Source organism: Nannobrachium achirus, assembly GCF_963921795.1.
Source record: "Nannobrachium achirus genome assembly, chromosome: 3".
NCBI classification, from domain to species: Eukaryota; Metazoa; Chordata; class Actinopteri; order Myctophiformes; family Myctophidae; genus Nannobrachium; species Nannobrachium achirus.
The window spans coordinates 63,714,160-63,729,884 of record NC_137812.1 but is presented as its reverse complement, the minus strand read 5'-3'; the positions used below and the strand labels follow the sequence as shown (position 1 = coordinate 63,729,884).

Here is a 15,725-nt window from a genome sequence, read left to right as displayed (position 1 = left end):
AGCGATCAGGGTGAATATTGACAGCTTTGTCTGGACCACTAGCATAATATGCTAGTGAATAATTATTAAAAATGATCAATGCGCAACACAGAGTATACTGTATCAAGCCCTAAATAATACATTTCAAGGTTATTAATTCAAAAGCTTTCATTTAACAAAAGTATACAACCAGTAAAACGCCTAAGGGTGAAAAGTGGTCGCGCCATCTGTCTTGGCCATATATAGATTCTGTTAGTGTGGTTCTCCTAACAGGGCATCATCTGGGATACAATCCCTTTTATGCCCATATATAGAGATCCCTAACAGAATTCCTTTTATGCCCATATGAGATCCCTAACAGAATCCCTTTTATGCCCATATATGGAGATCCCTGCTCTGAGTACAGTATCTGACATCACTGTGATGTCACCTGTTTATGCCTATATATGGAGAACCTTGCTCTGAGTATCTGACATTACTGTGATGTCACAGTGATGTGTCAGGGGAATCACAGTGTCAGGCGTTACACGTATACATACAGTCAAGCTGTGACGGTTCTCATAGTAAACTTGCTCCCTACGGTCGCAATAAACATGTTTCCACTAGGACTCAGTGGACCATTGGTTGACAAACGGTGGTATAAAGTGCAGCAGCTACTGTTAGTTTGATAAATGAGGTGCTTAAGGTTTATTGAGGACAAGACATGACTGGAGGAACAACAGTCAGACAGGGAGGGGAGAATTATGACCCGTATCAGTTAAAGAGAGAGAGAGAGAGAGAGAGAGAGAGAGAGAGAGATAGGCTGGCTGTCTGTCTGTCTGTCTGTCTGTCTGTCTGTCTGTCTGTCTGACTGACTGACTGACTGACTGACTGACTGACAGATAGATAGATCGAGAGGTAGATAGAGGGAAGGCCGCCGTCTCAAATATAGTTTTTAATGATACAGTTGCTGTTCTGCAACAGGTGCGGTATTAAACTCTTGACAGGTGGACATTTGCCACAGCTGAACTGAGTGAGTGTGTGTGTGTGTGTGTGTGTGTGTGTGTGTGTGTGTGTGTGTGTGTGTGTGTGTGTGTGTGTGTGTGTGTTTGTGTGTGTGTGTGTGTGTGAGTGTGTGTGTGTGTGTGTGTGTGTGTGTGTGTGTGTGTGTGTGTGTGTGTGTGTGTGTGTGTGTGTGTGTGTGTGTGTGTGAGAGAGAGTGAGTGTGTGTGTGAGTGTGTGTGTGTGTGAGTGCGTGCCGTGCGTGCCTGTGTATGTTTGTATTGGTATCACTAGGATATCCCTCAACCAGTTACACCTAGATTAGCGGACTGGCTCGATCCTGCAATACACACAGGGAAATCCACACAGTAAAATCCTGAGTGTTCATTTAACAGGAGAGGTCAGCAGTGTGAGCTACAATACGGCACTGTCCTTAAAATGCTGTATGTTCAACCACAGCCCAGTGCTCAATGCTAACTCTGAGACAGTACGAATGGAACAAAATGGACCCATAAGGATCCATGTGGTTCTCAGTGTACAAATGGGACCACATGGACTCTTATGGGTCCATTTGCCTGTTTGTACACTTAAACCCTTTATTCTTAGTGAAACCGACTAGAGTTACAACTATAGTTGGACCGCTTTTTACGTCTACACCAAATCTCTTCATCAAAAAACTCTTCACTCAAAATAGCTCGTATAGATCTGTTATTTCTGGCGAATGTTACCATCAGAATAGGCATGCTGGGGTTCAACTGGTTAAACGAACTGATCTTATTGTGTAATAATCATCAAATGATGCACCAGCTGTCATCAACCACAAGAAATACAGCCTCTTAATTCTTCTTAGTTCCTCATTATGCCTCAATGTCTGCAAGTGCAAGGTGACCTGCTGTCAAAATGCTGTGTCTGTCAAGCCTTTCTGTCAGTCTTGCTTCTTTTCCTACAGTGTGTGTGTGTGTGTGTGTGTGTGTGTGTGTGTGTGTGTGTGTGTGTGTGTGTGTGTGTGTGTGTGTGTGTGTGTGTGTGTGTGTGTGTGTGTGTGTGTGTGTGTGTGTGTGTGTGTGTGTGTGCCTGCCTGCCTGCCTGTACCTGTCTGTCAACTCAATTGCCTATGGGATTCCTTCAGCTGTTTTTGGCAGTGTCGCTCTAGTTTAGAGTTGTGTTCCAAGGATGCAATGTCATTAAACTATATACTGTAGAAGGCACACACACACACACACACACACACACACACACACACACACACACACACACACACACACACACACACACACACACACACACACACACACACACACACACACACACACACACACACACACACACACACACACACTCTAGAGCCTAGCAACTGGCATAACCTTGAAGATAAATACACCCTTGAATGTAAGTGTGTGAAGTAGCTGGCTTGGAGGAGGCCGGCCCACAGGATGCCCTGGTCGTGTTGAAATACATAGCTGCAATTCATGGCCACGGATGGACTGATATGCGAGCAACTATTCAGAGTGTCATAGTCTCGGGCCGTATGAAAATAGAGATGGAATCGATATGTCCTCATTAAAGAGCGCCAGGCTACAACAGGACACTGAGTAAGAAACACAAAACACAATAGAATCTATGCACTCGGGGAGCTATGACTGCATGGTATGGATAGACACTAGGGGTGTAACGATACATTTTAATAGCGATTCGATACATATCACGATACATGGTTGACGATACGATACATGGACAATATTGGTTCATTCATGGCGATACGATACGATTCGATTCAATGATCAAAATCGATATAGTAACTATTTAGCAAAGAAATTAAATCTGTGTGAAAGGTGTAGATAGTGCAGGTTTTTAAGGGAAACATGTATTATTATGGATATAAATAAGTAAACACAGTGATTATCTGCCAAATACATGAACATTGTATATTTGCACCTTGTCATGAACCCAGAGATTACACACATTTATCAATAGACCAGTGTAGCTATTATGGAAAGGAAAAGTAATTAAACCCCTTCTTTTCATTTTTTCTTCTTAAAAATGCTAAATGCAATGCACAAGTAGGTAGTATCGATACAATCGATTCTTTGCACTGCCGATTCGATACGATACAAAATAAAACGATACGATTCGATTTTAGCTGTTTTCATTTCGATATACTTACATTTTTTAAGTTAAAAACGATATTTCGATACAGTTACTATATCGTTACACCCCTAATAGACACGTATAGCTATTCCTGGGATCTGTGTGTTCTTCATGGTGCCTTCGGCTGAGCGCATACAGGGAGCCCCCTCCCATCCCTGACGGATGACAGCAGATGCTTGAGTAGAGTAAAAAGACGTAAGCAACACCCCGGAAATGGACTGTATAAGTTATTATCATATCTTTATGTTGTGTACACGCACTCACGTGTCATCATGATGTCATCATTCTCTGATGTCACTGTGATGTCAGGGGAACCACTCCAGAATGGGTTTGCTGCTCTGACATCACGCGCTGGCTTCACTGTGATGTCACACTAATAGAATCCCTTTTATGCATATAAGGAGTTCCCTGATGTCATCAATATTAATGATGCCCTGTTAGAAAGATCCTGTGATGCCAGGGGGAACAAATCCTTTTTATGCCCTTATATGGAGATATGGAGATCCCTGTGATGCCACCAGGGGAACAAATCCCTTTTATGCCCATATATGGAGATCCCTGATGTCCACATCAGTGTGGCGCGACCTCGCTTGTCGCCCTGAGGCGTCTTACTAGTATTTCTGTTTGGCTTTAAAGGCCCATTCCCACTGGGCCAGATAACAGATAAAAAAAATCGCTTTCTCCAGATATTTTTCCATTCAAAGTGGATGGTAGATACAGATAAAAAAAATATCTACCACAGATATTTACCACAGATACTTTTATCTGTGGTAAATGTTTTTTTTTAATCTGTATCTTACTCAAGCATTGAAGTTGCACATGGCAGATATATGACACATAACCTAAATATACAAATAAATGACTGACATATTTGACAACTTTATACTTTAAAAAGAACATTGATAGTGGAAATAGCCGATCTACAAACGCAATGCGACGATTTGAAAATGTTTGAAAATATATTCTCATTTTCAACAGGGAAAGGATTATGGTGATTATGTCAAATAATTGCGATTAAACAATTTTATGTAATAATTGTGACAGGCCTACATACACACACACACACACGCACACGCACACGCACACGCACACGCACACGCACGCACACACACACACACACACACACACACACACACACACACACACACACACACACACACACACACAGAGTTCCTCTCTTTCAACAGCATGCAAATCACACTCCAGCACCACACCATCACTTTGCTGACATCTAGTGCCATAAGATTTAATCACTACAACTTGAGAGGAGGAGTCGTGTGTCAAAATCCCAAAGCTACCCAGCATCTACTCAGCATCCTCTTAGCCATCAGCTTTATTCATCAGGAGCATAATTTATGGTTTGAAGGTCAACTCCAGGGACGCAGACTGAAGCAGGCACATGGGCCAGTTATCTTCTCTTATGGGGGGCCCCTGGTCAGAGGCGTCAATTGGGTATGGCAAGCTATGGCAGCTGCCATACCTTGGCTACAGGGGGAAATAATAAAATGTACTGTAATCGTGCCTGTTGCTAAGGTATGGCAACATGACTGGTGTCTAGGGCGCGCGTGCAAGACACCAGTCATGTTGCCATACCTTAGCTTTTTCTGAACTGACGCCGCTGCCCCTGGTATATCTATTCAAATATAGGTTGGCAAATACGTGTCAATTTGGGGGTCCTTGAAATCAAAAAGTTTGAGAACCACGTGGTCTAACTAGACAGAAGAAAGGCAGGATCGTTCACTCTTTGTGGGGCTGGGGATGGAAGAGGAAGAGGAAGAGAAAGGTTTACTGTAATAGCCTGAATCAACCTGCGTGGCTATTAAATCATTAACAAAACCTTTGTCAGTGTTGCACACACAGTCCACAGTCTCCACACCCAGCCAGCCCCAGCCAACATTAATAGAGGATGTGTTTCACTGAAAAACTTGCTTCCTGTATGTCGTGCGTAACTTGGTGAGGTGCCGGAGTCAGACGCACGCACTTCTGACTGTGTTTGGTGCGCGTGTACTGTATGTGTGTATGAAGTGAACGCACGTCTCGTCCCCAATAGGTTTCTACTTTCACATAGGTAGCCTATACATTACAGCTTCAATACAAATAATGACGCTTCCCCGACAATTACGACATGAGAGGTGAGTGTCTTTGAAATCTGAGACAATAAATCTCCTCCAGTCCTTGGAAAAATAGATATCTTTCCAACCATAGGAGCTGGAAATGCGACGCGCGCATCACATTCCATTGCGCACGAACGTGCTGTGAAATTGTAGTGTCTGAAGTTATGTTGAGATGCGTGTAGCCCACTGTAGCCTAATGTAACTTGAAACTTAAAACATGTGTGTTTAAGTTGGACGTATCTGTAAGGTGTAGCTATGTTGTCGTTAAAGGTCACATTCTAAGCATGTTCTGGCGATGTCATATGCAGTGGTGGAAAAAGTACTCATATGTTCTACTTAAGTAAAAGTATCAATACTGTAACGTAGAAATACTCTATTACAAGTAAGTCCTGTATTCAAAATGTACTTGAATAAAAGTAGGCTACAAAAGCTTTGGTATGAACATGTACTCTAAGTACCAAAAGTAAAAGTACTCATTATGCAGAATGTACCATTTCACACGTTTTCAAATGTAGGCTATACATTTTATACAAATCCTTTGAAAATAGTAGATCTACAAGCTCACAATGCATCGGCAAAATGTATATAGGGCTTAAGTGGGTATATATATTTTGTTATAATAATCCAAATCTAGTTGTAACTAGTAACTAAAGTTTTCAAATTATTGTAGTGGAGTAAAAGTACAATATTTACCTCTAAGATGTAGTGGAGTAGAAGTAAAAGTACAGACAATTGGTAAGTAAAGTTAAAGAAATGCCTCAAAATGACACTTAAATACTGTACAGTACTTAAGTAAATATAATGAGTTACTTTCCACCACTGCATATATGACAGCTGTGATTTATAGGCTACCTCGTACGACGGTGTCGCTCACTGAGAACACTATGGGAACATTAAACCTGTATTGAATTGGGGCATTGGACAATGGCTTCACTTTAATTTACACGTGTAGGATTATCTCCAAATTCATTCCAGTGACTTTGACCAGCTCCCTGATGACGTCCCTGTCAGTGCCACCATTGCTGACATCGAGGAGACGAAAGGCTTCATTGACTATTATGTAAGATCATGAATTTATGATATATCTTTGAGTTACTAGGGCCCAAGGCGGAGGGGCCTTAATTATTTTATGCTTTACCTATTGAAAAAAATAGCAGATGTACAAGCTCACAGTGCCTCGCTGCGAGCTTGTAGATCTGCTATTTTTGAAAAGTCGTGAAAATGCAAATCTTGAATGTGTATTTTTTAAGCGAACATTTGTAACTCAAATTTCATTACATATCAAATACATATCATTTTGGGGGTCCTTCACATGAAAAAGTTTGAGCACCACTGACAAAGAAACAGGTTTTTAAAAAAACCTTAGAAGGAAACATTTTCACGATTTTTCAAAAATAGCAGATCTACAAGCTTGCAGCGCGGCACCGAGTGCTGCGTTGCAAGCTTGTAGATCTGCTATTTTTCAATAGTTCTATTAATAATCTTTGTACCCAGGGCCCAGAATTTGGTGTGACACCCCTGCATGAGTATAGAAACAAAGTAATTATGTGGTGGGGAAACTTTTCAAATAGTTTGTGATCACTCTCTATCCCATCTTTCAGTTTCCTGTTTTATTTCCTTCAATTCCCCTCTTCATTTTCCATTTTATTCCTTTCTTGCCCCCACCCCAGAGGTTTGCAATCGAGGTGAACTCTAAAGGCGGCAGCAAATATTTGATCTACAGGCGGTACAAGGAGTTCTCACTTCTCCATCAGGAGCTGGGCTTGAAGTATTCCCCGGCAGACCCTGACAAACCTGGTCCCAACACCTGTATCTTACCAACTCTGCCAGGTGTGTATGCTTGCGTGTATCGTGTGTGTGTGTATTGTGTGTGTGTGTGTGTGTGTGTGTGTGTGTGTGTGTGTGTGTGTGTGTGTGTGTGTGTGTGTGTGTGTGTGTACAATGTGTGTATGTGCATGTTTATGTCAGGTATAGAATAGAAGTGTATTGTCATTGTAACACATACAGTACAGGCACAGGCACAGTTACATTGTCAACGATCAACTCATTTCCAAAGCACAGTACACGTACAAGCACATACACAGTACAACGCAATTAGGGTGCAGCATGTTGTACTGTATGTACAATGAGTATGTACAGTACAGTATGGTATGTTCACTAACTTCACTTTACATAATAGTGCCCCAGGGGTTGCCGTTTATAATCACTGTCAGCAGTGACGCAAACGCGTTGTTAAGGGCCACTGACTTAACTTCCCTCTTGTGTTTCTCTTCTGTAATATCATACAGTTGGGATGTTTTGTTTTACATCTCAGTTCTCGTTTTGGTCTTTTGACTTTGAATAATATATGGGCATCTTGTGTAAGTGACAGGACAAATGATCGCTGGCTTTCGAGTTTGTTTTGTTTTTAAATCATAAAACATTCACTGGAAACATTTGGACTAACCTTATTTTATTATACATTCATCATAGGTGAAACTATACTATCTCTTATCTTATTGATCTTGTGTAGGTGTACCTTTCTCGTTTTGGCTGATGCACCAACGCTGAATAAATATAGAAGACAGCATCAGTTCTGCTTCATCACTCTGTAACCTTCACTTTAAAAGTGCACACTCATTCTCTCACCTCCGCTCATTGGGATAGGACCAGATCGGCTATATGACCACAGCTGGCAGAGATACGTGTACAGTACCTCCCAGTCCATGTAGGGATGGGGTGGAGTCATCAACAAAAGGCAGATACTGTACAGTATATATGTTACATTTGTCTCTAGCTTGATTCTTAAAGGACGACTTTGACACTTTTCAACCTATCTTCATATAATAGGTCCTCACTAATGTTCATAATAAAATAGCACAATTTCTCTTAGGAGCTCCTGTGGGAAGTTCAGAAAACCATCATCTTGAGACATCATCATTTTTACAGATTTTATTTTTTAAACAATGTTTTTGAAAAAATATTTCGATTTTTATTATTGGGGCAACAATGACTTCCACTTTAACATTGCAACTTTTCAGGAATAGAAAGCCTGCATTTTCTATTAGCTTGGATTCCCCATCGATGATGTCACAAGATGATGGGTTTCTGAACTGCCCACTGCCCTCCTATGAGACAGACAAGCACATTTGTGGTGATGGTTTTGTAGATTGCTTAGTCAAGGTTCTAAAGACATTTCGAGAAGTGAGCTCATCAGGTTACAGGTTTTTTATTTATTTATGGATTTCTAGAATCTTGTAGAATCATCTATCTATTTATGCCTGTAGCCAATCTTAGAGGGGACGCTTATGCCTGTAGCCATGAGCCGTGTCCCATGAGTGAAAAAGACTAGTTACAGCAAATAAAGGGTAAAGGGGTTAGAAAGAGTGTGTCTGTGAGACATAAAGGAAGATTAGGACTCTAAGATGTCTTTTATGGCTCCTGAAGGGAAATGTGTTTTGGACACAAGACAGCGTAAAGTAGTCCGAATAAATACTTCAGTGACAGAGTCAATGTAGTATACAGAATTACAGATGTTACAATGTCACTACGTTGGGATAATGTGATGATCTGAATAAAGTGTAGAAAACAGAAGAGTTCGATCAATAGAGAGCAGAGACTGAAAGCAAATCAAGAGAGAATCAAATCAAGAGAACGAGAGAGAGAGAGATAGAGAGAGAGAGAGAGCTAACTCTGATCATGCCATAGAACACCGAAGGCTGGCGTACATGATTCGCATCAAATAAGAAGTGTGTTCCAAAAATAAAAGAATGATCCCGGCAGTTTGACTCATATGGATATGAAGCATCACCTGACGGCGAGGAAACGCTATTAGTGCGGTATGCTATGTATTCCTGTAGGAATTTTTTGCCAAAATTGATTTTTTTGCTGTTTTGGCTTCTATAGGGACCAAACTATCAGAAAATGACGGGGGTCAAATTTTCAGACCCCTCCCTCATTTCCTTGGGGGCGGGTCACTTCAGTTTTGGCCCTATTCGGCCTTGTTTTCCCAATTTCCCAAAGGATTCTTTTGCCAAATAGATTTATTTTGCTGTTTTGGCTTCTATAGGGACCAAACTATCAGAAAATGATGGGGGTTCAATTTTCAGACCCCTCCCTCATTTCCTGGAGGAGGGTCACTTCAGTTTTGGCCCTATTCAGCTATGTTTTCCCAATTTCCCAGAGGAGTTTTCTGCAAAAAAATGATTTGTTTGCTGTTTTGGCTTCTATAGGGACCAAACTATCAGAAAATAATGGGGGTCAAATTTTCAGACCCCTCCCTCATTTCCTAGGGGGGGGGGTCACTTCAGTTTTGGCCCTATTCACCTATGTATTCCCATAGGAGTGTTTTGCTAAAATTGATTTCTTTGCCGTTTTGGCTTCTATAGGGACCAAACTATCACAAAATGACAGGGTTCCAATTTTCAGACCCCTCCCTCATATGGGGGGGGGGGGGGGGGGGGGGGGGGGGGGGGAGTACTTTACAGTACTTTATACACAACTTCACAGTATATTCTGAGGATATTCAATAGTTTAGGTAGGAACAGTTCAAGTGAGGAGGATGGGGTAGCATTTATACTTCTGACCTGTTATTATTCTACTCATATACAGGATCTATTCATGATCACTGTTATCTATGTCCTCCCTTAAGGCTCATTCCCACTGGGCCAGATAAACAGATACAAAAATATCTTTCTCCATTCAAGTGGATGGTAAGATACAGATAAAAGAAAATATCTGTCACAAATATTTTTTTTATCTGTGTCTTACCATCCACTTGAATGGAGAAAGAAAGTCTCCAGTCCAGTGCCATAGCAGAGACTGACTGTCCCTTGCAACCTGCTTTGCACCCACATTACATGTGATGAGCTCAAGTATTGCCTTTGGAGCAGGGAGGGCAAGACACCTGACTGGAACATACCCTCCACTCTCTGAATTCCACCAATTCTCTTCAATTGGTGGAAGCTCAGGGCTCAGGGCAAATGGAGATTGGTGTCAGCAGCCTCTTCAATGTGTGCACCTCCTCAAAATCATGTCCCTTGATGAAGGTATCATTATATGACAACGAGCTTGAAAGAACTGTCCCTTGAGAAATACTCAAGCAGTCCCTGGCCTAACACATGTCAACTTCTCCTTGGTTGATCACACAGTCAGGAGTTCCTTGATGGACATAGTGAGCTTCATCTCTGGATGAAGACTTTGTGTTTTTCGACTGATCCATATACCTAATATTACCTATCAAAGACAACTTGACCCTCAACATAGCCAGCCATCATCGTTATGATGCGTTTGTTGAATGCATCCTGACAGCTTTTTGTCTTTTTCATGTTCTGAAGCAAACCCATGGCATCAACAATAAGAACTTTGATAGAATAATCGTCCTCCGTCAGATCATGCTATGGGACACATGGAAGATCTTCCTACAGGGGCTCTGCCCTGGCATCTTCAATTGCATGCAAAATGTGAACCCCCTCATTTTCTGACAGTTTGGTCCCTAAAGAAGCCAAAACAGAAAAGAAGAAAATAAATCACACTCGTGTGAACTGAGCGGTGGTGTGTGTGTGTGTGTGTGTGTGTGTGTGTGTGTGTGTGTGTGTGTGTGTGTGTGTGCAACAGCGCCCCTCCCTTAACATGTGTGGTCAGAAAAGGTTACTGCAGGCTACGGACACGGAGACAGACATACAGACATACAGACAGACAGACAGACAGACAGACAGACCCACACACACGGTCACGTATAGGAGCGTTGTGACCACCGCTCAAAAATCTATGGGAATATAGAGCCGAATAGGGCCAAAACTGAAACGCCCCCTCCCCGCCTCAGGAAATGGGGGAGGGGTATTAAAATTTGAACCCTGTCATTTTCTGATAGTTTGGTCCCCATAGAAGCCTAAACAGCAAACAAAACAATTTTAGCAAAAAAAAAAAATCCTATGGGAAATTGGAATGCATAGCTGAATAGGGCCAAAACTGTGACCCGCCCCCAGGAAATGAGGGCGGGGTCTGAAAATGTCAACCCCGTTATTTTCTGATAGTTTGTTCCCTATGGAAGCCAAAACAGCAAACAAAACATTTTTTGCCAAAAAATCCTATGGGAAATTGGGAATGCATAGCTGAATAGGGCCAAAACTGAAGTGACCCGGCCCCAGGAAATGAGGGAGGGGTCTGAAAATGTGACCCCCGTAATTTTCTGATAGTTTGGTCCCTATAGAAGCCAAAACAGCAAACAAATCAATTTTAGCAAAAAATACTATGGGAAATTGGGAATACATAGCCGAATAGGGCCAAAACTGAAGTGACCCGCCCCCAGGAAATGAGGGAGGGGTCTGAAAATGTGACCCCCGTAATTTTCTGATAGTTTGGTCCCTATAGAAGCCAAAAGAGCAAACAAATCAATTTTTGCAAAAAATACTATGGGAAATTGGGAATACATAGCCGAATAGGGCCAAAACTGAAGTGACCCGCCCCCAGGAAATGAGGGAGGGGTCGGAAAATTTGACCCCCGTCATTTTCTGATAGTTTGGACCCTATAGAACCAAAATCTGCAGAAAAATCAATTTTGGCACAAAAATCCTACAGGAGCTGTATTTTGGACATAGCATACCACACTATAATGTTACTGCCGACGAATTAGTAAAATCTTCGCCAGAAACCGACTGTATCAAATATGACTGACTGACTATCGTAAACGATACAGAGCCACCTCCCCGACAATTATCGCAGAGACAAACAGTTATGCTTATATGAGACGATTTTAGGATGACCCATTGTTATTCTCCATAGAGGAAAAACTTCCGCGACCCAGGGGATGAAGGAGTGACTTCAGGACTTCGGGAACTCTATGAACTAAGTGAAAAGGAGGACCGGAGAAGATGTTCAAGGTCCTGGTGGCCGTGTGTCCCCAATTGCCAAACTCTCTAGATGACTCTCTTAACACTTTGTACAGGAAAATAAATGCACGCAAGACGTTCTGACATTTTACAAGAATAACACGACCCACACTGAGTACAGTGCAAGGAGATGGTGTGAGACATACCGTACTGTCCTATATACAGTAGTGTACTGTACATTAACCGCATGATCCCTCGCGTCCCTATTCTGGGCAAGTCACAATAGGTGAGCAAATATTTTGAGAAAATAGGTGAACAAAAAAATAGTTGATCTACAAGCTCATACAGTACATCGGCAACAAAGTATATATGCTCTGCTGTGTGTGCGTGCGTGCGTGCGCGTGCATGCGTGTGTGTGTGTGTGTGTGTGTGTGTGTGTGTGTGTGTGTGTGTGTGTGTGTGTGTGTCTGTCACTGTCCCTTGTCCTCATCTGCAAAGTGTTTCCCCCGGTCATCATTTTCTCCTAAGTCTGTCCCACCCCCTTCTAACTCTCTGCAACTGTCAATTGTCCGTAATGATTAGGGAATGCTGGGGACACTTTGTAGACAAGACGAGAGGATGCACATCCCCACAATTCTTGATAATAACCGATGCTGGACCAATAAAAGAAAAAGAAAAGTAAAGAAAGATAATGTTGGCTTAATTTTTTTAACCGAATCGGTTCCCATGACTCATGACCGTCTTTCATGTTAAATGCCTGAAGGAGTGAGGGGATAAAACAGACAGTCCACAAATGACTGATTAAAAAGACCCTCACATGCAAATCCCTCTGAAATACTGTGGAATACTAAGCAGGCATACATACTGTATAAGGCATATCAGAACTAAAATAGGACTGTGGACTGATGTGCTACAGCCTGGTATAGCAGAGGAATCTCTGACGTATGTACATACAGATGTAGTTGGAACACTGCCAGAGCTAGATGTTTGATGTTTGACTGGTGTGGCACCTATGCAGGTGCATTCCTACAGGATTAGAACAAGGCCTCTACTGTTCGTCATTAGAATGTGTTCTCTGTGTATTCTCTGTAGTTCTCTGTCCTTTGCCTCTTCTACCCCCCCCCCCCCCCCCCGCCATATCTTTATATGGCAGGGGTCTTCAACGTGTTCAGGCCAAGGACCCCTTAGCTGAGAGAGAGATGAAGCAGGGACCCCCTACATATTGTATAAATGTGTGATGCAGATTTTTATCGACTTCATAGATAGATTCGTAGACGTGTTTGACAGCACTGTCATCAGTCTATTTATATTGGGGCCAATACATTGAAAAACGATATATCGGTCGGGCTCTAAAACGCTGTGCTATTTGTATCTGGTGGTCTCATTTGCTCTGTCTGCTCTATCTAGTGACTCATTTGATCTGCTTTCTGTTGTCCTTTCTTGCAGTTAGCAAACTCTTAAGTAGGTCTCTCTATCTCTATCACTCTCTGGGAAGCAAGCTGTTGTACTCTGCCAAATGATTCATAAATAATCTGGTGAAATAACCAGATTAAAAACAATTAGTGCAGTACAAATCTGGATGTGAAACTGAAGCAATGCACGGAATAATAAAGGCTTAGCTCTGCAGCCATGTTTGTACTGTAGTTTATATCGTCACTGTGGTGCAGAAACCTTGCATCTCCAAGTTTCAAATGTGTATGTTTTTTCATAAAGTAAAGCCCTGCTTCATCATACAAGACTGTCGCACAAGACTAGTGAAAACAGCAGATCTACAAGCACACAACGCCTCGCACCGCGAGGCGCTGTGTGCTTGTAGATCGGCTGTTTTCACTAGTTTAAATCGTTTTTAAAAAGATAAATACAGTTTTGGAGATACAAGGTTTCCACCCGATAACGACGATATTGTCCATCCCAGGGACAGGGCAAATTGCGGGCTTGGTTCATGGTGACTCCAGTGGCCTTCAAAGGTCAGGCCCTCCAAAAGTACCCTGGAGACATAATCACCATTACCTCCCAGTGCCACCAAATACTGTATATAGACACAAACTCCCCTATGGGGAATGGCCGCGTTTCAATAAGGAACAAATTGTGACATTGGCACATGAAAAGTTCTCTCCCTCCCTTGAGCTGTGGCTCTTATTGTCAAGCAGACAAGCATCTGACCCCTTCTGCCCTGATGCTGCGTCTGAAAAGCCATGAACCCAACACGGATAGAATTCAAACCTGATGCTCTGAAAAGGTCTGCAGGTGACATGGGATGTCACAATACTTGTGGCTGTGTGCTGGCTAAATTTAGATCTGAAGGCCCTCATCATCACACTGCTACCTCTCATCAGAACAGGCTGGGGGAAAAACCTACCGCAGAGACAGGGGGAAGACGAAGTGGTGGAAGCCACGCTAGAAATGTGATCTATGATTATAGTGATTTTGTTTTGATGCCAAACTCAGGAGGGTACCTACATTTTCATGTCCATTTGACTTGGTTAATAGCAGAAACGTACTAAATTACTAAATTATTACTATACAACGTTTTCCCCACACATTTATCAATGGGTGTGTGTGTGCGTGCGTGCGTGCGTGTGAGAGAGAGAGCGAGAGAGAGAGAGAGAGCGACAGGGTGAATGAGTTCTTGTGTCAACAAGCGACTGACTGACTGACTGACTGAATGAGAGGAGAGGTAAATTGGGTGTCGGGAGAAAGATGAAGATTATATTTGAAAGTCATTAAGACTGTGCCAAATTGATTCAGCAGCAGAGATGGCCTCCCTCGGCTCAATCAATGCGGGACCTGATTTAGAGCATTGTGATGGTGCGCACAGCCCTTTATATGTTTGTACTTTGTACAAGGGTAGAAGGACAATAAATCTCCATGCTGAAAAGGCCATGGGTAATTTTCAACACCCCTGTGGCTATATGAACACATATCCACACAACAATCTGAATAAGATAGCCCACGCACGCAATCCTCAGTGTATTAATGTCGAAGAGTCCTTGAGCAAGACTCTGAACCCCTAGTGTCTCCCGGTGAGCAGGATGTTGCCTTGCATGGTTTCCTCTGCCATTGGTGTATGAATGTGTGTGTGAATGGGTGAATGTAATGCACAATCTCTGTAAAGCGCCTTGGATAAAAGCGCTATATAAATGCACCATTTACTGAGGGTTTTACAGTGTAGATTGGGGCCCCAGAGGTAACCCATTGTACAATGTTAGTTATAGTGCACATTTGGACCAGTGGTGGTCCCCAGAACAGTGTGCTAATAGCCTGGGTAGCCTGTTACGCTACGTTCCGTGGATTTGTTTTGTCACTTCCCTTCTCAGTTTGGCAAGCCCTCCATTTGACTCATATTTCCGAACTTCACCTGTTACGTAGGCGACGTTGTTGCTGATTGGATATTGTTCAAACTAATAAGAGTAGGGTTAGCCGGGTAGTTAAGTCATCAGCCAACCAATACACAGTGGTGTATTTTGTCCCGCCCCACAGTGGCCCGCACCACAGACCAATCAGAAGCCGCGAGTGTTTCCACTCGTTTTCGATCTCCCTCGGAGATAGAAGCCTGGCCAGACAAAGAAGCGACGTGACAAAACAAATCCATGGAACGTAGCATAGCAGGCTGGTACCCAGCTTAGTGTACTAGTATTTCCCTCTAACCCCAAATCTCTTTGCCGAGAAGAGCTGATCTACAAGCTCACAATGC

The 15,725-nt window shown here is 42.5% G+C and overlaps 1 protein-coding gene across 1 annotated transcript in view; it reads left to right on the top strand.

Annotated features, from left to right (window-relative positions):
• Positions 1-5,138: 5,138 nt before the first annotated feature.
• The window catches only part of ncf4 (neutrophil cytosolic factor 4), a gene marked incomplete at its 3' end in the record, with an annotated part of 56,197 nt that continues 45,610 nt past the window's right edge, over positions 5,139-15,725 (top strand). The window contains exons 1-3 of the mRNA XM_080721693.1: positions 5,139-5,240; positions 6,198-6,282; positions 6,893-7,052. Of these exons, the coding sequence (XP_080577819.1) occupies positions 5,209-5,240; positions 6,198-6,282; positions 6,893-7,052 (277 nt within the window). The 5' untranslated portion in view covers positions 5,139-5,208. The remainder of the gene's footprint in view (positions 5,241-6,197; positions 6,283-6,892; positions 7,053-15,725) is intronic.